The following is a 25,312-nucleotide window of genomic DNA, read 5'->3' as shown; positions in this document are numbered from 1 at the left end:
CGTAACTCCCGAAGATAAAACGAGTCAATTGGGTCCCAGCCCTACAGTAACAGAAACTGTTGCAGCACTGGGAGCCCGCTAAATGTTGCTCATTTCCTATGAGTGTGTTGCGGAGGTGCCACATATTAACGTCTACGTTTAAGATATTATTTTGGACGTCAAATCAAGAGAGTATACAATACTGCACTTCGAACGGATTGGTCAAAATTGTTAGAAGCTAAAGAAAAAAGACCAACCATCAAATAAGATTCATTACCACATTACATGAGAAGTGGGGCAAGACGAACCGGATTTTGAACCGCCACTGGAAGTCCTATTTCTTGATCCAGACCCAGTGGATATAGGAAAGGCTACTCAGTTAGTAATGCCTTGGTTCAAAGACATTTTCAAGAAATTGCTAAATTAAAAAACACAAAAATGCAGTTTTTTTTCTATGTGGTATGAGAAACGCATGCCAAGTTTTTGTCAAAAAGAAGTCTTTTTAGGACAAAGACTGTGAGATCTATGCAATTAAAGAACATATAACGTGTTCTTAAATGGGCGTTATTTAGATTCTGCAATGGTCTTTTTCGTATATTGGTAAAACAATTGAAGAGCATATTCAGAGAGCATCTTACAAGATGAAAGCAAAAGCTCAAAAACAAAACAAGCCATTCCGGCCCACTACTATTGCAGAACATTTCAAAAGAAAGCGCAACTGTAATCCAAGAGGACTTACCCCAAGTTAACCTAGGAATTAGGGGAGGTGATTTGGAGACAGCACTTCTCCAAAATGAGGGGCGATGGGTAGCATAAGGCCAAATGGCTTAAATGACAGATTTGGTTTCAGATGTTTCTTATAGGAGCTCAATGTGTATATGTGTTACCGTCCCTTTAAGACCCATAAAAAAGGCACTAGCACCCCATTTTTAGCAGTGATAAACTGCTAGTTTTAACAGAACCCTTTGATAAAGCTAGCAAACAATTCAGCGCAGTACAAAAGGAACGTCAGTTCAGCATATTCAAGAGGGGGCGGGACTAGGACGCGGTGACTGCTGCATGAAACTCGGCAGTCACCACCGGACTATGTAGTGGGAGGGGCGATCCAGGGAAGAAGCAGCACCTCGAACCGCCCCCTCCTATTGTACTGCGCAGCAGTGTCTGCTAGCTTTATTGGAGGGTTCCGATAAAGCTAGAAGTTTATCATTGCTAATAATGGGGTAGCACTAGGTGCTGTTTACTCCCAGTGTCTTTTTTTAATGGGTGACGGTCCTCTTTAAGTATAACCTTAACATTATAATGTCCATATCAACTAAATGTATCCTTGTCTTTTTAGTGGCTGAAGTTCCTTTTTTAATATTCAGGGCTCAAAAAACTCTATAGATAAATGTTAAATGAAAACATTTTACCTGCTTACAGAGACCACTAGAGGGAGCTTTAGATGCTAAGGTTCCATAAAGATTTTGGTTGGACCATAAAGATTGGAAAGATTCATTACTACATAACAAGCAATACTTAGGCAGTGTACCTATATGCAACTCTAATGCAATAATTACTTGGGCTGTGGCTACCTCTGAAGCTCAATCTCTTTAAAGTGAATAGGTTTAAGCTGCAATAACAAACACAACCCATGGAAAATAAAGCCACTTTATAACTTAAAAACAGACTTTAATTTCCAAATCAGGGTGATCCCTTTAATTAGAATAGTCATAATTTGAGTCCATTAGGTTTGTAAACACTCACTAAATGTATCTTTTATTTCCTCAGGATGACTTTAAAGGAAGCATTGGCTTTATTGATTGCAAGTTCACGTACCCGACCCGTCCTGATATCCAGGTACTGAACGGTCTGAATGTTTCCGTGAATCCAGGACAGACCCTTGCACTTGTGGGAAGCAGTGGATGTGGAAAGAGCACCAGTGTGCAGCTTCTCGAGCGCTTTTATGACCCAGCCATGGGCAGAGTTGTACGTACTTCATTATATATAACTACATCTGACATTTTGCTCATATTAATAGTTAATGAGAAGAAACATTCTTCTTTCTCCCTTTACAAGGCTCCTCTCAGAATCCTTCCAATCCTTATAAACGTACGTTCATTCTGAAATGTGGAAGGTAACTCGCTGCGGAGTCACAGTACCTAGGTCTCCACCACCAATCCTTACTTTAGCTGTTCTAAACACAGCTTGAGTTTTGGGCCTGTCTGACCAAATCTCTTCTGGGTCTTCTAATTTTCTCACTACTGACATCATCTTAATATCTTCCTCATACAGATGATCGACGGCCATGTCTCCAAGAACATCAACGTTGCATTTCTCCGTTCTAAAATTGGAATTGTGTCTCAGGAGCCAGTGTTATTTGACTGCAGCATTGCTGACAACATAAAGTATGGTGACAACTCCAAGCAAGTAACCATGGACCAAGTGATAGAGGCATCAAAGAAAGCGCAGCTACATGAGTTTGTTATGGGTCTACCAGACGTGAGTATCTTTATGTAGTCCCCTGTCAATGTAATGATTGTTATGGGTGACAACTACCAACATATTCAATAAAAAATTTGGGAAGAACACTTAAAAGATGGAAAAATATTAGTTGTCAGGATCACTGCCTTGGTTCAGGAAAGGAGCCTGTTGGGTCACACTGGACATTCTTCTGGCAGCTCTCTCCCCTCCAGAACCTGAGTGAATGTTAGCTGCCACCACTCAGGCGGCAGATGGCAGAGCCCTGAAGGAGGCGGCGGTACACAGCCCAACCACTATGTGTAGTTCTGCTTCTAGCACCAGCGCTGCCCAGGCACTGCAATCAGTTCTCTTAGGGTAGCGTATGGGCGGCGCTGGCTTCCTGGATGCCCCTGCTGGCTGCCTGTGATGTCCTGGAGGAATTGTGCTGCTGGGTGCAGCGATTTCACACACACACGTTCCTCCTGCGTTCTGCAGTGTAGGGAGAGTAAGCCCCGCCCACCAGCTCTGAGCTTCTTCTTGCACTCAGCAGACTTGTCCTGTGTGCTGCTGCTGCTGTTCCCCCTCCCTCCTGCACTGCTGTGGTAGTTTACTGTGTAGTTGGAGTGACAGGTGGGAAGGGGAAGAATTAACAATGACACAGGAAGCCGAACAGGAGGACAGGAAAGTGATGCAACAGATGCCCAATCCCCAAGCTGATCCCTCCAGCAGCCCACACATGTGTCTCCTCTCAGCTGCTCACTTCCTCATCAGTGGCCCAGTCTTATCTTCTTAGCCCCCTCAGCTGCTCTTCAGCCTTCTCCATCCCCCAGCTTCTGCATCATCTGCAAGATCTAGAAAAAATAGTTATTTTTGATATGAGTATATTGCATGTATCTGTGTATAATAATACATGTGGGATGTGTATATGCATGTAGTAAGCATGTCTGGGGATTGTGTATATGTATGTAGTAAGCGTGTATGGGGATTGTGTATATGTATGTAGTAAGCGTGTCTGGGGATTGTGTATATGTATGTAGTAAGCGTGTATGGGGATTGTGTACATTTTTCGTGCAATGTAAAGGTGCTTTTAATGGCCTTTGGCACTCACTATGGCATATTAATAGTGAGGCAAAGTGCACTGGATAAATGGAGACTGGAAGAAAAAAATATGTCACTCCCTGCATGCGCAAAACATATACATATGGGGCACAGTGTTATGTTGTGATGCTTCTCTGCTTTCTCTCCATTTATTACACATGCATGCTCAAACCAAGCCGATCATGCATGTGTATGAGGGTGTTGGAAGAAATAGCAACTTAATGAAGGTTCATCTGCCGGCAATCACTATCTGTGTATGAGATGTATTAGTCTTGCACTACTTTGATGCTATTTGCCAGCCGCATGTGAGTCTCAAAAAGACTGGCATGTTCATGGTGCGCTGATGCACAGTGCTTGTACTGTACCTCACTGCATCAGGAAAGGTCCTTCACAACCTTTGAAGAGAACAATACTTTAATGGGGGGGGGGGGGGGAGTGCTGTACACTTCAATTGATGAAGACAGTGATGTTTAATATTTTAGTATGGGGGGGGGGGCAGCATTTCAGTTATCGCCTCAGGCAGCAAAAAGGCTAGAATCGGCCCTGATCGTATATAAGGCTGACAGAACACCTTGCATAGACCATGCCAAAATACAATATTACTCTGATTTATTAACAAATGAATTAGGTAACGTTATGGAGTAGTTAGAACACAAGAAGGCTCTTATTAAATTGAAGTTTTAATATCAAAAGGGACAGTGCTTACAAACAAAGAAGTTATTATGCAAAAAGGGTAACAAATTAAACAGACAAATACGTACGATGCACAAATAACAGTCTGGTAAAATGAAAGGATCTGGGGTACCTAGGGCCTACTACTATATGGGAAAATTAAATCTACATGTAAAGGCCACACTGAAATGCATTTTGAAATGCATTGCAAACGCATCATTATTAATGATGGTAAAAATGCAGATCTGTTTAGCGTTTTTGCCCTTGTGTTTGCAGTCCTTTTTAAAACAAAAAGCAGACACATAGGGGGAGATTTATCATTAGTCCTATGTAGCTTGTTGGTCTATAATTGTCGCACATTCTTGTGCAAACATTGTTTTAGCGGGTTGTTTTAGCGTGAAAAAAACGCAACTCTAATGTCACGCAAGTGGAAAAAATACACCACAGAGTGTGCAACACCACATTTATCAACTGAGAATTGTCTAAACAATGCAAATTTAATCGCACATAGGAGGTGGTGTATGTGGATGCATTGCTACTGCAGGGGGAAGTTTTAGCTCAATTTTATGTTTGAGGTATCTGAGAATTTCCTGTCCAAAAACATCGCAAATAGGCAGAAATTGAGCCGATGTAAAACATACATGCGACTGGTGCAGTCTGGTGCAGCACACACAGCTGATAGTTAACATAGCACAACACATGTCAGGGAGGAGATATTTATGATGCGGTTGATATGTGTTTCGAAACACATCTTGTGAACACAGCCTTAAAGGGAACCTGTCACCAGGGACCTCCTTTTCACTAAAGACCGGTTACAAAAGCCCATTACACCTGCAGTGCAAAAATGCCTTTCTGCCTTTTCTAAGCATTTGCATTACAATATAATTGTGTGCTATAACTTACCTTGCATCCTGACATCCTGGGGTAGTCATAGGGGCTGGGCTTTGGTTTGAATGCATTTCAAAAAACAACATGTGACTTGTCTGTGTTACTCACTGCTAAGATCTTAGCCCCCACCTTTGTGCTCCTGTACAGCTTAAAAGGAGGAAATGAGGGGCCACAATGGGGAAAAATAGGTGTTTCCTCTTATGTTATCTTTTAATGCCCTTATTATCTTAAAAGAACAAAGTCTTGACTCATCATTAACCATTTTATATCCAGGGAATTATTTATATAATTACTATAAATGGTGTTTCTTACAGAAATATAACACCAATGTAGGAGCTCATGGATCGCAGCTTTCTCGTGGTCAGAAGCAACGTATTGCCATTGCCAGAGCCATTGTCCGGGACCCTAAAATCCTTCTACTTGATGAAGCCACATCAGCACTTGATACAGAGAGTGAGAAGGTAATGGCTTTCATTCCATTTTACCTAATATAGAAATCCTGGGGGACATGTGTCATGCTGGAGAACGTGGCTCATCTGCGCATTACACAGACATCGATGTAGATGAATGTAATGCTTCATTTCACCTCTAGAGGCAGTGCAGGGATGTTGAACACTTGTAGACATTTTACCCTGCACATTAAAAGTGGATAAAAGGATTGTTATATCAAATTGAATATCCAAGGACTTTATCCTTGTCAGGCTTGCGGGTTGTGGATCCGCTGGACCACTGCAGACGATGGCTCAAGCCACTACCTGGGACCGGAGTCTAAGTGGTACCCGGTTTTCACCAGAGCCCGCCGCAAAGCGGGTTAGACAAGCTGCGGCGTGGTACCACCAGGTCGTTCCTCAGGCGTGACTTGTCTGCAGTGGCGGCCAAGGTTGAGGTACAGAAACAACAGTCAGGCTCGAGGTCACAGTCCAGGCACAGGGTCAGGGCAGGCGGCAGAGATGCAACGTCAGGGTCCAAACCGGGGTCAGCAACAGGAGGTCCAAGCAGAAGGGTACGGGAACACAGAATACACGACAGCAATACGGAGGGACACTGGTACACGGGAACACGAAGGTAGTCAAGTAACACAGGAACACGGTAGGAGTCAGGCACGCGGAAAACACAGTAACGCAGAAGACACTGGAACGCAGGCAAATCGCAACAGAGCTTTCTCTAAGGCTATGAGGCACAAAGATCCGGCAAGAGTGTGAGGGAGGTGCAGAGTTTTTAAAGGGGAAGTGATCAGCCAGTGCACCAATTAGCGGTGCACTGGCCCTTTAAATTTCCTGAAGATACCGCGCGCGCGCCCTGGGAGACGGGGACGCGCGCGGACGGAACCTGGCAGCGATTCCGGAGCGGGGAGAGGTGAGTCGCACCGGCACCGCGCCTGCGAGGCTCGGGGGGCACGGGTGAGCCCGCGACCCGCGATATGGGTCGCGGGACCACCCGTGACAGTACCCCCCCCCCTTCGGCCTCCCCCTCTTCTTGGGTTGTAAAAATCTCTGTAGTAAATCATGGTCCAAGATGTTGTCTTCAGGCTCCCAAGATCTCTCCTCAGGCCCGAACCCCTTCCAGTCAACCAAGAAGAACCGCTTACCCTTTACGGTCTTCATGTCGAGGATCTCCTTTACCACATAAATATCTGAGGAGTCAGCCACCGGAGCAGGAGGAGGTACTTGCCGGGAGAAGCGGTTCAGAATAACAGGCTTGAGTAGAGAGATATGGAAGGAGTTCGGGATGCGCATGGTGGGAGGAAGGCGCAGCTTGTAAGACACCGGATTGATGCGGGATATAACCTCGAAAGGACCTAAGAACCGTGGACCAAGCTTGTATCCAGGAATCTTTAACCGGATGTATTTAGCTGACAACCAGACCTTGTCCCCAGGAGAAAAAACAGGAGATGGCCTGCGTTTCTTATCCGCTTGGAGTTTGGTACGGGCGGAAGCCTGCTTCAACGCAAGGCGAGTTTGTTCCCAAATGGTCTTAAGGTCTCGTACCAACTCGTCAACAGCAGGAACCTCCGTGGACACATGCAGAGGGAGAGGAGGGCGTGGATGTTGTCCATAAACGATGAAGAAGGGAGTAGAACCAGAAGCTTCAGAGTCCAGGGAATTATACGAGAACTCCGCCCATGGCAACAAGGAAGACCAGTCATCTTGGCGGGCCGAGACGAAGTGCCGAAGGTAGCAGCCAAGGGTTTGATTGACTCTCTCTACCTGTCCATTCGACTGAGGATGATATGCTGACGAGAAGTCCAATTTCACCTGAAGATGGTTACACAGGGATCGCCAGAAACAGGAGACAAACTGGACCCCACGGTCCGAAACAATGTGCAATGGGAGTCCATGCAGCCGAAAGATGTGGGAGAAGAACAGGCTGGCAAGACGCGGAGCAGATGGCAAACCTGGCAAGGAGACAAAATTGGACATCTTCGAGAACCGGTCGGTTACCACCCAGATGACAGTATTCCCCGAGGATGAAGGCAGGTCAGTGACGAAGTCCATTGCCACATGAGTCCACGGGCGGCTGGGTATAGGCAACGGCATCAGGAGACCGGCAGGTTTAAGGCGTGATGACTTATTTCGGGCACAGGAGGTGCAGGAACCCACAAAATCCCGCACATCTTTGGCCAGGTCTGGCCACCAATAATAACGGGAAATAAGGGCTATGGAACGCTGCACTCCAGGGTGTCCAGCCACACGAGAGCAATGTCCCCATATCAGGATCCTCTTACGAAGGGCAGGTCTGACGTATGTCTTGCCTGGTGGAAGCTGCCTAAGGTCCACTGGAGCTGCAAGGACCAGACGTTCTGGAGGCACAATATGACTGGGCACAGGGTCTTCTCCAACCACATCCGAAGCACGGGAGAGCGCATCTGCCTTAACGTTCTTCTCCGCAGGACGGAAATGAATTAAGAAATCAAATCGGGAGAAAAAAAGAGACCAACGGGCTTGACGAGGATTCAGTCGCTGAGCGGTCTGAAGGTATAGGAGGTTCTTGTGGTCGGTATAAATGTGAACCGGGTGACGAGCCCCCTCCAGGAGATAGCGCCACTCCTCCAAAGCCAACTTTATGGCCAACAGTTCCCGATCTCCAATGGAATAATTCTACTCGGCAGGAGAGAATGTTTTCGAGAAGAACCCGCAGGTGAAGGTACGACCCTTGGGCCCCTTCTGGGTAAGAACTGCACCAGCACCGACGGATGAAGCATCAACCTCCAACTGAAAAGGTTTCTCTGTATCTGGTCTTGTAAGTACTGGCGCAGAGGCAAAGGCAGATTTTAACTTAGTTAAGGCTTCCTCAGCAGCTGGAGACCATTGTCTAGGATTGGCATTCTTCTTAGTCAATGCCACAATAGGAGCCACAAGTGAAGAGAAGTGCGGAATAAACTGTCTATAGTAATTGGCGAAGCCCAGAAATCTCTGAACAGCACGCAGTCCCACTGGGCGTGGCCACTGAAGTACGGCTGCCAATTTAGAAGGATCCATCTGGAGTCCCTGGCCAGAAATGACGTATCCCAAAAACGGAAGACTGCTCTGGTGGAATTGACACTTCTCGAGTTTGGCGTATAAATGATTAGTCCTTAAGCGTCTGAGAACCTGCCGGACGTGGTTTTGGTGAGAGGAAAGATCTGAAGAATACACCAAAATGTCGTCCAAGTAGACAATAACACAGGAGTAGAGCAGGTCTCTAAAAATATCATTAACAAACTCCTGGAATACCGCCGGAGCATTGCAGAGACCAAAGGGCATTACCAAATACTCAAAATGTCCGTCACGAGTATTGAAAGCTGTCTTCCACTCATCGCCTTCCCGAATACGAATGAGGTTGTATGCCCCTCGCAGATCCAGCTTGGTGAAAACCTTGGCACCCCGTAGGCGGTCAAAGAGTTCGGTGATGAGAGGCAAGGGATAGCGGTTTTTTATCGTGACTTTATTGAGGCCGCGGTAATCAATGCACAGACGGAGGGACCCATCCTTCTTGGATACAAAGAAGAAACCAGCTCCAGCGGGGGAAGAAGACTTCCGGATGAATCCTTTCTCCAAATTTTCCTTTATGTAGGCAGACATGGCTTCGGTCTCAGGTACTGATAATGGATACACTCGTCCTCGAGGAGGAGACGTACCCGGTAGCAAGTCGATGGGGCAGTCATAGGCACGGTGTGGAGGCAAAACCTCCGCTTGCTTCTCAGAAAAAACGTCAGCATAGTCTCGGTAGCACGCAGGAAGGTTCTTCAGAGACTTGTCGCCCAAGGTAGTTGGCAAGTCAGGTACAGGGTGAGGAACTTCTAAGCAACGAGACCGACAATCCGGACCCCAACGAAGAACTTCTCCCGTCCTCCAATCAAGAACTGGTGCGTGGCTCTGCAACCATGGAAGACCTAGCAGAAGAGACGAAGTAGAGCGAGGTAGCACCAGGAAGGACAACTTCTCCTTGTGTAGAGCACCGACTTGCATAGTTAAAGGCTTAGTGCGATATCGCACCGGATCAGAGAGGACTTGTCCGCTAACTGAGGAAATAACCAGCGGCTTGTCAAGTAGGACCACTGGAAAGCGATACCGGGAAACCAGTGCGGCATCCATGAAGTTCCCCGCGGAGCCAGAGTCCAGGAAGGCAGAAACTTGGGTCTGGTTGCCGGTACCAATACTGAGAAGCACCGGAATCAACAAGCGTGGAGAAGCACTGCTCACACCTAGGGACGCTTCTCCCAAGAACCCTAGGTGCTGGCATTTCCCGGACGTTGGGGTCGAATGGGACAAGACCCAAGGAAATGCTCAGGACTAGCACAGTAGAGGCAGAGGTTTCCTTGGCGTCTTCTGGTACGCTCCTGCGGTGACAATTTGGCTCTGTCCACTTCCATAGACTCCTTTGCAGGTAGTGTGACCGGAGGCTGGAATGGTCTTTGGAAGGTAGGAGCTAGGCGAGGAGGGCGTCGTGGACGGAGTGGAAGTTGTTCAAAACGTGACTCTTCAGCACGCTCTCTGAACCGCACATCAATTCGGGTGGCCAGAGAGATGAGGCCACTCAGAGAGGATGGCAGGTCACGAGCGGCCAGTGCGTCCTTAACCTGAGAAGATAGACCCTTCTTAAAAGCTGCCGACAAAGCCGCGTCGTTCCAGGAGAGTTCTGACGCCAAGGTGCGGAACTGAACGGCGTACTCTCCGACGGAGGAAGTCCCCTGACGTAAATTCAGCAAGGCAGACTCAGCGGAGGAGGCCCGAGCCGGTTCCTCGAATACAGACCGGAATTCAAACAGAAAGGCCGCAAGGGAAGCCGTGACTGGGTCGTTCCGGTCCCAAAGGGGAGTAGCCCAGGCCAGGGCTTTCCCAGAGAGAAGGCTGATTATAAACGCCACCTTGGCACGCTCCGTGATAAATTGGCTTGGCATAAGTTCTATGTGCAGAGAGCACTGAGTTATAAAGCTCCTGCACATCTTGGAATCGCCATCATACTTGGTGGGCATGGACAGCCGCATTCTGGGTTCAACAGCAGGTAGAGCAGTCGGTGCAGAAGGAGTCGCAAAAGCAGCCTCAGGAACCTGTTGCTGGTTAGTTAGCAGTTGTTGCAGCATGGCGGTGACTTGCTCCAATTGATCACGCTGTGCAGCAATCTGCCGGGATTGGTGCATTACAATAGTGGCAAGGTCCGGCTTGCTGGGAGGCGAAACCTCGGCGGGATCCATGGCCGGATCTTACTGTCAGGCTTGTGGGTTGTGGATCCGCTGGACCACTGCAGACGATGGCTCAATCGTATGGCGGCAACTCAGTGCATTTAGGCATGTAGACATGGTCAAGACAATCTCCTGCAGTTCAAACCGAGCATCAGTATGATGAAGAAAGGTGATTTGAGTGCCTTTGAACGTGGCATGGTTGTTGGTGCCAGAAGGGCTGGTCTGAGTATTTCAGAAACTGCTGATCTACTGGGATTTTCACGCACAACCATCTCTAGGGTTTACAGAGAATGGTCCGAAAAAGAAAAAACATCCAGTGATCGGCAGTTCTGTGGGCGGAAATGCCTTGTTGATGCCAGAGGTCAGAGGAGAATGGGCAGACTGGTTCGAGCTGATAGAAAAGCAACAGTGACTCAAATCGCCACCCGTTACAACCAAGTTAGGCAGAAGAGCATCTCTGAACGCACAGTACGTCGAACTTTGAGGCAGATGGGCAACAGCAGCAGAAGACCACACCGGGTGCCACTCCTTTCAGCTAAGAACAGGAAACTGAGGCTACAATTTGCACAAGCTCATCGAAATTGGACAGTAGAAGATTGGAAAAACGTTGCCTGGTCTGATGAGTCTCGATTTCTGCTGCGACATTCGGATGGTAGGGTCAGAATTTGGCGTCAACAACATGAAAGCATGGATCCATCCTGCCTTGTATCAACGGTTCAGGCTGGTGGTGGTGGTGTCATGGTGTGGGGAATATTTTCTTGGCACTCTTTGGGCCCCTTGGTACCAATTGAGCATCGTTGCAACGCCACAGCCTACCTGAGTATTGTTGCTGACCATGTCCATCCCTTTATGACCACAATGTACCCAACATCTGATGGCTAATTTCAGCAGGATAATGCGCCATGTCATAAAGCTGGAATCATCTCAGACTGGTTTCTTGAACATGACAATGAGTTTACTGTACTCAAATGGCCTCCACAGTCACCAGATCTCAATCCAATAGAGCATCTTTGGGATGTGGTGGAACGGGAGATTCGTATCATGGATGTGCAGCCGACAAATCTGCGGCAACTGTGTGATGCCATCATGTCAATATGGACCAAAATCTCTGAGGAATGCTTCCAGCACCTTGTTGGATCTATGCCACGAAGAATTGAGGCAGTTCTGAAGGCAAAAGATGGTCCAACAAGTTACTAGCATGGTGTACCTAATAAAGTGTCCGGTGAGTGTATAACAGCCAGCGAAGAGGTCTAGATAAGAGCAATAACCAAAACCAGTTTATTGGTACAAGCTGATGTAAATCTCACTCATTGCTCCTATTCTCTATCCACTTTCAAAAGCTGCCAAACACAAATATTAAATCCCAGATTTTACGGCATTGCAACTTTTTTCAATGTGTGGCATAACACTGACATCATCACCTTGTACCTATATGAATAATGTTTTAGCCATACTCTATAAGGCCTGGTCCATGCAAATATGCAGTGGACAGGAGTCTATGCATCATAGCGAATTATGAATTATGGACAAACAGCAGCAATGGGCACAGTAACAGTAGACAGACAGGGAATCCCTCAACAATAGTTTTGTATGATGCAAGGATTCCCATTCACTGCAATGGGCTTGGTCCATGAGATTTGACCTTTTCACTAACAGATCAAGTTTGTGCATTTAGATTAAGAAATTACAGTGATGTGGCTTATCAGAAAGGGAAATACATCAAAATGCCTACAATTTGGATGCAAATAAGTTGTCCAAAGTGAGCAAACCAAGAGGTGTCATACATTTTGACAATAATGGGGCACATTTACTTACCCGGTCCTGTCGCGATTCATCGGCACGTTCTCCGTCGAGGATTCGGGTCTTCCGGCGATTCACTACAGTAGTGCGCCCGATGTCCACCAGGTGTCGCTGTTGCGCTGAAGTCCTCCAGAGTTCACTATCCCATTCCTGGTGCAGGTAAGCGCGTGTCAAGCGACACATTTATTTTGTTAAATTCCGCCCCCCGATTTCCGTTGCGTGAAAGCCGGTGCCGATGCGTCACAATCCGATCGCATGCACCAAAATCCCGGGGCAGTTCAGGGAAAAACGGCGCAAAGCGGAAAAATATGGGAAAGCCGACAAAAATGCGCCAATCGGACCCTTATTAATGACCCCCAATGTCTTGAGATGAACAAAATTTATCACTTTTAGCATCTGTTTGAACTTTTTCTAACCTAATAAACCCCCAATTTTGTGCTTCCAGACGGTTCAAGCCGCCCTAGACCGCGCAAGAGAAGGACGCACATGTATCGTCATTGCCCATCGATTGTCAACTATTCAGAATGCGGACATCATTGCCGTCATGTCTCAGGGGATTGTCATTGAGAAAGGAAATCATGACGAACTAATGGAGAAGAAAGGAGCCTACTACAAGCTGGTCACCACTGGAGCACCTATTAGCTAATGCTCATGTGCTGCATGGAAAGTCCTCAGCAATTTATCACTATCTCTACATGGGCTTGAAAAAGGCTCCTTGGAGCCGAAACTTCGCTGTTTTGTTGCTGATCATGGAATAAAGAACCTACACTTTTTTTATCATAATTTGGAGTGCTGCCCGCTTTCTTGTATATATCTCTACATGGTGGATATTTAATACCAACATAGTCATGGTCAAACGGAGTAAACTTGTCCTAGCTGTGTCATGGCATCAGGATTTACATAAATGTATAGAGAGAGTATGAATTCTATATTTATAATGGGGAAGACATATTAAATTTACTAAAGATGTGAAAAAATTAAGTTAATGATTGACTGACTGTTAAAGGATCCAGTGATCATTGGCAATTATTTTTTTTTAAGATATTTCTTCCATTGCCTGGTTTCTAAATAATATATATATATTAAATTACTGTTCTTAGCTATAACAAAATAGAATTGATTAACAAAGAAATATTATATATTTATCTATGCATCTAGCTCTTCCTGTCTGTCATCCCCTACTATCCCTGCCTGTCTCTCTGTCACTAACTCTCCCTGCTTCTCTCTGTCTTTCAGTCACTTACTCTCCCTGCCTGTTTCTCTTCCAGTCTGTCTCTCACTCACACTCACTGGCTGTCTCCCCATCTCTCACGCACTCTCCCTGTCCATCTCTCAGTTACTCTCCCTGTCTGTCTCTCACTCACACTCACTGGCTGTCTCTCTGTCACTCATCCTCCCTGTCTGTCTTTCTGCTTGATAAAGATTCATGGCGAATCGAAACGTTGCAGTTTTTCATGCCTGTGTGAATAAAGGTTTATCAATAGAGATGAGCGAACATACTCGTCCGAGCTTGATGCTCGTTTGAGCATTAGCGTACTCGTAACTGCTCGTTGCTCGGACGAATACTTCGCCAGCTCGAGAAAATGGCATCTCCCGCCGTTTTGATATTTGGCGGCCAGAAACAGAGCCAATCACAAGCCAGGAGACTCTGCACTCCACCCAGCATGACGTGGTACCCTTACACGTCGATAGCAGTGGTTGGCTGGCCTGATCAGGTGACCCTGGAATAGACTAGCCCCTGCCAGCGCTGCTCGTATCATTCTCTGTCTGGATGCCGTTAGGGAGAGAGCTGCTGCTGCAGGGATAGCGTTAGGCTGTTATATTAGCTTACTGTTAGGCAGGAGTGAGTCTACAAGAACCCAACAGCCCTTGTTAGGGCTAGAATAGCGTTATATATATATTTTGTTGATTTGCTTGTGGCTGGCCTTGCTGGCACTAGTAGTGCAGCTAGTACCATATTGTGACGAATTTGCAGGGAGTCTTGCGAACGTTCTATTTAGCTCTAAGTGACAAACATATCCATCTCAAACACCTAAGGGGGACAATTTATTAGGGGTTTGATTGAATTAGGCACAGTCTACTTTTTCATTTCTTTTTTTTTTTTCAAAACTAAAAGTCATCAGGCACAGCACAAAATCCTGTTGTGTGCTGTAAGTGTAGGTTAGAAACAAGCCATAGCAATAGGATAGCATCGATTTGTTAAAAAAACAAAAAAACACAAAAAAACACAAAAAAAACACAAAAAAATTTACAGTTTACACTTTAATTTTGAAAATGTTGAACCCAAGGGCTAGGGGTAGAGGACGAGGGCATGGGCGTCCAACTACTGCAGGGGTCAGAGGCCGTGGTCCTGGGCGCGGTGAGACACCACCTGCTGATGAGGGAGCAGGGGGACGCCGCAGAGCTACACTCCCTAGGTTCATGTCTCAAGTTACTGGGACTCGTGGTAGAGCACTGTTGAGGCCAGAACAGTGCGAATAGGTGATGTCGTGGATTGCGGACAATGCTTCTAGCCATTTGTCCACTAGTCAGTCTTCCACTCAGTCCACCCATGTCACCGAAATCAGCACTCCTCCAGCTCCTCCACCTTAGCCTCCTTCCCCCCAGTCTGCCCCCTCCCAGCAAAATTTGGCATTTGAACCGGCATACTCTGAGGAACTGTTTTCTGGACCCTTCCCACAGTCACAAACCACTTGTCCGGTTGCTGCTGAGCTCTTTTCCGATGCCCAGGTTTTCCACCGGTCGCAGTCTGTGGGTGATGATGACATTGTTGACTTAGTGGAAGAAGTGTGTAAAGAGGTGTCGGACGATGAGGAGACACGGTTGTCAGACAGTGGTGAAGTTGTTGTCAGGGCAGGAAGTCCGAGGGGGGAGCAGACTGAGGGATCGGAGGGTGATGAGGTGACAGACCCAAGCTGGGTTGATAGGCCGGGTGAACACAGTGCTTCTGAGACGGAGGTGAGTCCTTGACGAGAACAGGTTGGAAGAGGCAGTGGTGGGGCCAGACGGAGAGGCAGAGCCAGAGCTGGTGCATCAGTGCCAAATGTTTCACGTAGTGAAGCTCCCGTGGCGAGGGCTAGATTTTCGGAAGTCTGGAGGTTCTTTAAAGAAACACCGGATGACCGACGGACTGTGGTGTGCAACCTGTGCCACACCAGGATCAGCAGGGGTTCCACCACTACCAGCTTAAACACCACCAGACTGCGCAGGCATATGAATGCTAACCACCCCACTCAATGGAGCTGTGTCACCTGCTGCCTCTGCTAGTCAGCCCCCTGCCCAGGACCCCGGCCCAAAAACCTCCCGTGCGAAAACCACACCTTCGCCTCCACGATCCTCCACAGCATCCACCAATGACTCCATGAGCAGCGTTTAGCTCTCCATACTCCAGACGCTGGAGCGCAAGAGGAAGTACGGTGTAACCCACCCACACGCCCAAGCCCTCAACGTCCACATCTCCAGATTGCTTAGCCTGGAGATGCTGCCCTATAGGCTAGTAGAGACCGAGGCCTTTCGCAACCTCATGGCGGCGGCCGCCCCTCGGTATTCGGTCCCCAGCCGCCACTACTTTTCCCGATGTGCCGTCCCAGCCCTGCACCAGCACGTGTCAGACAACATCATCCGTGCCCTGACCAACGCCGTTTCTGACAAGGTCCACCTGACCACGGACACGTGGATGAGTGCTGCCGGGCAGGGCCACTATATATCGCTGACGGCACATTCGGTTAACTTGGTGAAGGCTGGGACCGAGTTTGACCCTGGGGCTGGTCATATACTGCCGACTCCGAGGATTGCGGGGCCTACCTCGGTCCAGGTGTTTCAGGCCTACTATGCCTCCTCCTCCTCCCACCCCTCCTCCACCTCCTCCGAATTTCCATCAGTCGGTAGCTCTAGGCACAGCAGCAGTGCCGTCGCTAAGCGACAGCAGGTGGTGCTCAAACTGCTGAGCCTAAGCGATAAAAGGCACACCGCCCAAGAGCTATTACAGGGCATCACGGCGCAGACTGATCTGTGGCTGGCACCGCTGAACCTGAAGCCAGGCATGGTTGTGTGTGACAACGGCCGTAACTTGGTGGCGGCTCTGCAACTCGGCAGACTGACACATGTGCCATGCCTGGCCCATGTGTTAAATCTCATAGTTCAGCGGTTCCTCAAGACATACCCCAATCTGTCTGATTTGCTCACGAAGGTGCGCCGCATCTGTGCGCATTTCAGGAAGTCCAGCACAGATGCTGCCACTCTCAGGACAGCGCAGCGCAGCCTCCAACTGCCCGCTCACCGACTGTTGTGCGACTTTCCCACGAGGTGGAATTCAACATTAAACATGTTATCCAGAGTTTACCAGCAGCGCAGAGCGATTGTAAACTGCCAGATGTCAACTTCCACCAGAACTGGTAGTCAGGTCAGTCAGCTTCCTCAAGTCTACAATAAGGACTGGACGTGGATGTCTGATATCTGTCAGGTGCTGAGTAACTTTGAAGAGTCAACACAGATGGTCAGTGGCGATGCCGCCATCATCAGCCTCACCATCCCACTGCTTGGCCTGTTGAAAAACTCTCTGGTCAGCATGAAGTCGGAAGCTTTGCGCTCGTCACAAGAGACGGGGGAAGAAGATTCCCTTGTTGATAGCCAAAGCACCCTCAGGTCTGTTTCTCAGCGCATATCGGAGGAGGTGGAGGAGGATGAGGAGGAAGAGGAGGAGAATGTTGGCGAGACAGAAGAGGGGACCATTGCTCAGTCCTTCACTGTTCAGCGTGTATGGGCAGAAGAAGAGGAGTTGGAGGAGGAGGAGATGGACAGTCAGGCCAGTGAGGGGAGGGAATTCTTGCGAGTTGGGTCTCTGGCGCATATGGCAGATTTCATGCTAGGCTGCCTATCCCGTGACCCTCGCGTTCAAAGAATTTATTCCAGCAACGATTGCTGGGTATTCACTCTCCTGGACCCACGGTACAAGCAAAATCTTTACACTCTCATCCCTGGAGAGGAAAGGAGTGTGAGAATGCATGAATACCAGCAGGCCCTGGTGCACAAGCTGAAACAGTATTTCCCTTCTGACAGCGCTAGCGGCAGAGGGCGTACTTGTGCGGGACAAGTAGCGAGGGAGAGTAGGCGAGCAGGCAGCTTGTCCAGCACTGGCAGGGGTACGCTTTACAAGGCCTTTGCCAGTTTTATGTCACCCCAGCAAGACACTGTCAACTGTCCCCAGTCTCGGCAGAGTAGGGCTGATCTTTACAGAAAGATGCTGAGGGAGTACGTAGCTGACCATACCATCGTCCTAAATGATCACACAGCTCCCTACAACTACTGGGTTTCAAAGCTGGACATGTGGCACGAACTGGCGCTGTACGCCTTGGAGGTTCTTTCCTGCCCTGCCGCTAGCGTCTTGTCTGAGCGGGTTTTCAGTGCAGCTGGTGGCATCATCACCGATAAGCGTACATGCCTGTCGACTGACAGCGCTGACAGGCTGACGCTTATCAAGATGAATAAAGCCTGGATTTCTCAGGATTCCCATTCTCCACCAGGTGAAAGAAGCTCAACCTCCTCCTCCTCAATGTCCTCCTTCTCCTCCTCTTTGTACACTAAAACAGAGGAAACTGGCTATTTTTTGCCAGGGCCAACTGGCTCTAGCTATAGTACTCTATGTATTTAATTTTTCTGGAGGGCCACCTACCCGGTCCTCTGTTTTAAACAATTTTTGGGAGTGCCACATACAGGCACTCAATCTATTTAATTTTTCTGGAGGACCACCTACCTGCTCCTCTGGTTTGAAAACTTTTTTGACTGCCACATACAGGCACTATCCAAATTTAATTGTCTCCATAGCAGCCTCCACACGTCGTCTTTATAGCTGCCTCCACATGTTGTCTCCATTGCTACCTCCACACATCATCTCCATAGCTGCCTCCCAAAGTCGTCCATATAGCTGCCTCCATACATCGACCCCTTAGCAAACGAGCTGTGTCAGGCAGAATTTTGGGTTGTTTTCATGGCATCCACATCAAACTTGTTAACTTTGTCACCACCCTGCTGTGTTATCCACAAAATATACTGGCAAACTTTTATCATTTACCAATATTATTTCAGCTGTTTCTGTTTACATTCCCCTCACCCGCCATAACCCAAACTTATAAGAACACTTCTACACTTGATCTTATACAAAAGGTTCTTAGAAGCGCTGTTTGGGGAGGAGCCGAGAGACAGGGGCTTGGACAGGCGAAAGCTCGCGTGGCAGCGGACCGCCCCCATCGTCCCCTTAGCAAACGAGCTGTGTCAGGCAGGGTTGTTTTCATGGCTTCCACATCAAACTTGTTAACTTTGTCGCCACCCTGCTGTGTTATCACCAAAATATACTGGCAAACTTTTATCATTTACCGATATTATTTCAGCGCTTCTTGCGCATCTGTTTACATTCCCCTCACCCGCCATAACCCAAACTTATAAGAACACTACTACACTTGATCTTATACAAAAGGTTCTTAGAAGTGCTGTTTGGGGAGGAGCCGAGAGACAGGGGCTTGGACAGGCGAAAGCTCGCCTGGCAGCGGACCGCCAGCTCCATCCCAAGATCCAACTAACATAGTTTTAACTGCAGCACCTTTAATCTACTACTACCTTACTGTCTCCATACATCATCCCCTTAGCAAACAAGCTGTGTCAGGCAGGGTTGTTTTCAAGGCTTCCACATCAAACTTGTTAACTTTGTCGCCACCCTGCTGTGTTATCACCAAAATATACCGGCAAACTTTTATAATTTACCGATATTATTTCAGCGCTTCTTGCCCATCTGTTTACTTTTCCCTCACCCGCCATAACCCAAACTTATAAGAACACTACTACACTTGATCTTATACAAAAGGTTCTTAGAAGTGCTGTTTGGGGTGGAGCCGAGAGACAGGGGCTTGGACAGGCGAAAGCTCGCGTGGCAGCGGACCGCCAGCTCCATCCCAAGATCCAACTAACATAGTTTTAACTGCAGCACCTTTAATCTACTACTACCTTACTGTCTCCATACATCGTCCCCTTATCAAACGAGCTGTGTCAGGCAGGGTTGTTTTCAAGGCTTCCACATCAAACTTATTAACTTTGTCGCCACCCTGCTGTGTTATCATCAAAATATACTGGCAAACTTTTATCATTTACCAATATTATTTCAGCGCTTCTTGTGCATCTGTTTACATTCCCCTCACCCGCCATAACCCAAACTTATAAGAACACTTCTACACTTGATCTTATACAAAAGGTTCTTTGAAGCGCTGTTTGGGGAGGAGCCGAGAGATAGGGGCTTGGACAGGCGAAAGCTCGAGAGGCAGCGGACCGCCAGCTCCATCCCAAGATCCAACTAACATAGTTTTAACTGCAGCACCTTTAATCTACTACTACCTTACTGTCTCCATACATCATCCCCTTATCAAACGAGCTGTGTCAGACAGGGTTGTTTTCAAGGCTTCCACATCAAACTTGTTAACTTTGTCGCCACCCTGCTGTGTTATCACCAAAATATACTGGCAAACTTTTATCATTTACCGATATTATTTCAGCGCTTCTTGCGCATCTGTTTACATTCCCCTCACCCGCCATAACCCAAACTTATAAGAACACTACTACACTTGATCTTATACGAAAGGTTCTTAGAAGTGCTGTTTGGGGAGGAGCCGAGAGACAGGGGCTTGGACAGGTGAAAGCTCGCCTGGCAGCGGACCGCCAGCTCCATCCCAAGATCCAACTAACATAGTTTTAACTGCAGCACCTTTAATCTACTACTACCTTACTGTCTCCATACATCGTCCCCTTAGCAAACAAGCTGTGTCAGGCAGGGTTGTTTTCAAGGCTTCCACATCAAACTTGTTAACTTTGTCGCCACCCTGCTGTGTTATCACCAAAATATACTGGCAAACTTTTATCATTTACCGATATTATTTCAGCGCTTCTTGCGCATCTGTTTACATTCCCCTCACCCGCCATAACCCAAACTTATAAGAACACTACTACACTTGATCTTATACAAAAGGTTCTTAGAAGTGCTGTTTGGGGTGGAGCCGAGAGACAGGGGCTTGGACAGGCGAAAGCTCGCGTGGCAGCGGACCGCCAGCTCCATCCCAAGATCCAACTAACATATTTTTAACTGCAGCACCTTTAATCTACTACTACCTTACTGTCTCCATACATCGTCCCCTTAGCAAACGAGCTGTGTCAGGCAGGGTTGTTTTCAAGGCTTCCACATCAAACTTGTTAACTTTGTCGCCACCCTGCTGTGTTATCACCAAAATATACTGGCAAATTTTTATCATTTACCAATATTATTTCAGCGCTTCTTGTGCATCTGTTTACATACCCCTCACCCGCCATAACCCAAACTTATAAGAACACTTCTACACTTGATCTTATACAAAAGGTTCTTAGAAGCGCTGTTTGGGGAGGAGCCGAGAGATAGGGGCTTGGACAGGCGAATGCTCGCGTGGCAGCGGACCGCCAGCTCCATCCCAAGATCCAACTAACATAGTTTTAACTGCAGCACCTTTAATCTACTACTACCTTACTGTCTCCATACATCGTCCCCTTATCAAACTAGCTGTGTCAGGCAGGGTTGTTTTCAAGGCTTCCACATCAAACTTGTTAACTTTGTCGCCACCCTGCTGTGTTATCACCAAAATATACTGGCAAACTTTTATCATTTACCAATATTATTTCAGCGCTTCTTGCGCATCTGTTTACATTCCCCTCACCCGCCATAACCCAAACTTATAAGAACACTACTACACTTGATCTTATACAAAAGGTTCTTAGAAGTGCTGTTTGGGGTGGAGCCGAGAGACAGGGGCTTGGACAGGCGAAAGCTCACCTGGCAGCGGAGCGCCAGCTCCATCCCAAGATCCAACTAACATAGTTTTAACTGCAGCACCTTTAATCTACTACTACCTTACTGTCTCCATACATCGTCCCCTTATCAAACTAGCTGTGTCAGGCAGGGTTGTTTTCAAGGCTTTCACATCAAACTTGTTAACTTTGTCGCCACCCTGCTGTGTTATCACCAAAATATACTGGCAAACTTTTATCATTTACCGATATTATTTCAGCGCTTCTTGCGCATCTGTTTACATTCCCCTCACCCGCCATAACCCAAACTTATAAGAACACTACTACACTTGATCTTATACAAAAGGTTCTTAGAAGTGCTGTTTGGGGAGGAGCCGAGAGACAGGGGCTTGGACAGGCGAAAGCTCGCCTGGCAGCGGACCGCCAGTTCCATCCCAAGATCCAACTAACATAGTTTTAACTGCAGCACCTTTAATCTACTACTACTTTACTGCCTCCATACATGGTCCCCTTAGCAAACGAGCTGTGTCAGGCAGAATTTTGGGTTGTTTTCATGGCTTCCACATCAAACTTGTTAACTTTGTCGCCACCCTGCTGTGTTATCACCAAAATATACTGGCAAACTTTTATCATTTACCGATATTAATTAAGCGCTTCTTGCGCATCTGTTTACATTCCCCTCACCCGCCATAACCCAAACTTATAAGAACACTACTACACTTGATCTTATACAAAAGGTTCTTAGAAGTGCTGTTTGGGGAGGAGCCGAGAGACAGGGGCTTGGACAGGCGAAAGCTCGCCTGGCAGCGGACCGCCAGCTCCACTGCCACCTTTAATCTACTACTACTACTACCTTACTGCCTCCATACATCGTCCCCTTAGCAAACGAGCTGTGTCAGGCAGAATTTTCGGGTGTTTCACCAGATACATAATGGAACTTGGCGCATCTGTCGCCGCCATGCTGGAGACCTGAAGTTGCAATCATAGCAGCACAATATGGATGCCCCATACTGTCGCTCTTAATCATGGAACCATTTCCGAAAAAACGATTAAAAATAGAACAGCTATGCTATTCCATTATTTCTAGATGAAATATTCAAACGACCCCGCCTGCTTTGAAAATTATAATTTTTTCAAAGTAAACGCTTCTGGCCCCCAGGCCCATTTTGGGTGGGGAGGAGCCGAGAGACAGGGGCTTGGACAGGCGAAAGCTTGCCTGGCAGCGGACCGCCAGCTCCATCCCAAGATTAGGCAGCCTCAGAGGCATTCATGCATACTGCCCCTGCTGTTTCCTGTCCATTTCGCCTCCACGATCCTCCACAGCGTCCACCAATGTCTCCATGTGCAACTTTCAACTCTCTAAACCCCACACACTGGAGCGCGAGAGGATATACAGCACATCATCCCCTTATCAAACGAGCTGTGTCAGGCAGAATTTTCGGGTGTTTCACCAGATACATAATGGAACGCGGCGCATCTGTCGCCGCCATGCTGAAGACCTGAAGTTGCAATCATAGCAGCGCAATATGGATGCCCCATACTGTCTCTCTTAATCATGGAACCATTTCCGAAAAAACAATTAAAAATAGAACCGCTATGCTATTCCATTATTCCTAGATGAAATATTCAAACGACCCCGCCTGCTTTGAAAATTATAATTTTTTCAAAGTAAACACTTCTGGCCCCCAGTCCCATTTTGGGTGGGGAGGAGCCGAGAGACAGGGGCTTGGACAGGCGAAAGCTCGCCTGGCAGTGGATCGCCAGCTCCATCCCAAGATTAGGCAGTCTCAGAGGCATCCATGCATACTGCCCCTGCTGTTTCCTGTCCATTTCGCCTCTACAATCCTCCACAGCGCCCACCAATGTCTCCATGTGCAACTTTCAACTCTCCATACCCCAGACGCTGGAGCGCGAGGGGATATACAGCACATCATCCCCTTATCAAACGAGCTGTGTCAGGCAGAATTTTCGGGTGTTTCACCAGATACATAATGGAACTCGGCCCATCTGTCGCCGCCATGCTGGAGACCTGAAGTTTCAATCATAGAAGCAATATGGATGCCCTATACTGTCACTCTTAATCATGGAAGTCGTCTCCATGGCTGCCTCCACATGTCGTCCCCTTATCAAACGAGCTGTGTCAGGCTAATTTTTCGGGTGTTTCACCAGATAGGTTATGGAACTTGGTCACTATGTCGCCACCATGCTGTGTTATCGACTAAATATACTGTCAACCTTTTGTTCACATAGGAAATCATTTCAGCGCTTCTTGCTCACCTCCTTTGGTTCCTCTCTGCCACCCATTGGTTTGAAGCCTGAGTCCATTTAGGGTATGTCGCCATGACACTCTCTAGCCTGCCACTGCTGCCGCTGCCTCTGCATGCCGTCTTCTATAGTGTCAGGGTCAATTATTGGATGTTTTAGATGCTATCATCGCCATGCTGTTGCCCATAATTTTGGCATAATGGTGCGATTAAGCAGCCTCAGAGGCATCCATGCATGCTGCCCCTGCTGTTTCCTGTCCATTTCCGTGGTGTTTCCATCATTTTCTGAGGTTTCCAGGTGTTTGGCCAAGCTGTGGAAGTGTGGACTCTCTATCTGGACTACGGCATGCTATAACCGAAGAGGGGTGAAGTACCTATGCCAAATGTACCGTTGTTAATGTTTCATAAACTATAAAGTATCTTTAAAAAAATTTTTTATGGTGGTCTAAGTCTAACTCATGTATGGTGATACCACAGTTGTACCTATCATTTTTCCTGTATGTTTGTCGGTGAAGTGACGTGACAATGAGTGGCCCGTGTTTTTTTTCTTTATGTTTAGCAGATGATTACTAATCTTCTGGTACACTGGATTTTTGTTCTGCCAACATAGATTTTTTTACAGTTACACTTTATTCCATATATAATGCTCTCTGTCTCGTTAGAGCCACAAACTTTTATAATATAACTTTCTTGTTCTACATGTGAAGCAATTTTGGCATAGAAAAGAAACTGTCCCCGTGACGTACTGTTTAACACAAAAGGTGTTTTGCTGTTGTAGCAGTTTCTTCCTTTTGAACCTTTCCCCCAATTTAGGTTTTTCTAAATGTTTTAGCAAGTTCTTGTCTGTTTTTTTCCAGTTCCTTTACATTATGGGGGTCATTTACTAAGGGCCCGATTCGCGTTTTCCCCACGTGTTACCCGAATATTTCCGATTTGCGCCGATTGTACCTGAATTGCCCAGGGATTGTGGCGCACGCGATCGGATTGTGGCGCATCGGAGCCGGCATGCGCGCGACGGAAATCGGGGGGCGTGGCCGAACGAAAACCCGACGTATTCGGAAAAACCGCCGCATTTAAAAACCGAAAAAGTGTCGCTTGGGGAGCGCTTACCTTCACCTGGTCCGAGGTGGTGCATTCCGGCGCGATGAGATGACTTTCAGCGCAGCAGCGCCACCTGGTGGACGGCGGAAGAACTACCTTCATAAATCCTGTGCAGACCCGAATCCTGTGCAGAGAATGCGCCGCTGGATCGCGACTGGACCGGGTAAGTAAATGTGCCCCATTGTATGTTTATGTTGGCTGAGAAATTTGAGCAATATGTTTAGTATTTATTTAGGAGATAAATGGAAATTTGGTAAAAATTTCGAAAAAAAAAGATGTTTTCCAAATTCAAAAGTTTCAACTTTTTGTGAAGTTAGTCATATCACCAAAATAACTTGATAACTAACATTTTCAATCATCTGCTTTAACTTGGCATATTTTTTCAAACATCCTTTCCTTTTTTTAGAGTGTTAGGAAGCTTAATACTTTTGGTGCAATTTTTGAGATTTTCATGCAAATCATCAAAACCTGTTTTTGGAAGGACCAATTGGACCTAGAGGTGACTTTATAAGGTTTATTTGATAGAAACCCCCCACAAAATACACCATTTTGGAAATTGCACCGCTCAAAATATTCAAAACAAGCTTTGGGAAGT

The 25,312-nt window shown here is 47.2% G+C and overlaps 1 protein-coding gene across 5 annotated transcripts in view; it reads left to right on the top strand.

Annotated features, from left to right (window-relative positions):
* Nucleotides 1–25,312, top strand: part of LOC140075660 (bile salt export pump-like) — a 266,222-nt gene that overhangs the window by 113,535 nt on the left and 127,375 nt on the right. Inside the window, exons 27-30 of one of the 5 annotated variants that reach the window (XM_072121805.1) lie at nucleotides 1,747–1,944; nucleotides 2,251–2,457; nucleotides 5,391–5,537; nucleotides 12,984–13,393. The exons of 3 other annotated variants lie outside the window; for them this stretch is intronic. In XM_072121805.1, coding sequence (XP_071977906.1) covers nucleotides 1,747–1,944; nucleotides 2,251–2,457; nucleotides 5,391–5,537; nucleotides 12,984–13,184 — 753 coding nt within the window. In that variant the 3' untranslated portion in view covers nucleotides 13,185–13,393. Of the gene's footprint in view, nucleotides 1–1,746; nucleotides 1,945–2,250; nucleotides 2,458–5,390; nucleotides 5,538–12,983; nucleotides 13,394–25,312 lie in introns of those variants that run through there. One more of the 5 variants, XM_072121809.1, reaches the window with a different exon arrangement.

The sequence above is a fragment of the Engystomops pustulosus genome, chromosome 8, assembly GCF_040894005.1.
Source record: "Engystomops pustulosus chromosome 8, aEngPut4.maternal, whole genome shotgun sequence".
NCBI lineage: Eukaryota > Metazoa > Chordata > Amphibia > Anura > Leptodactylidae > Engystomops > Engystomops pustulosus.
Note: the sequence above shows the minus strand (reverse complement) of the source record. Positions and strands in the feature narration are given on the sequence as shown.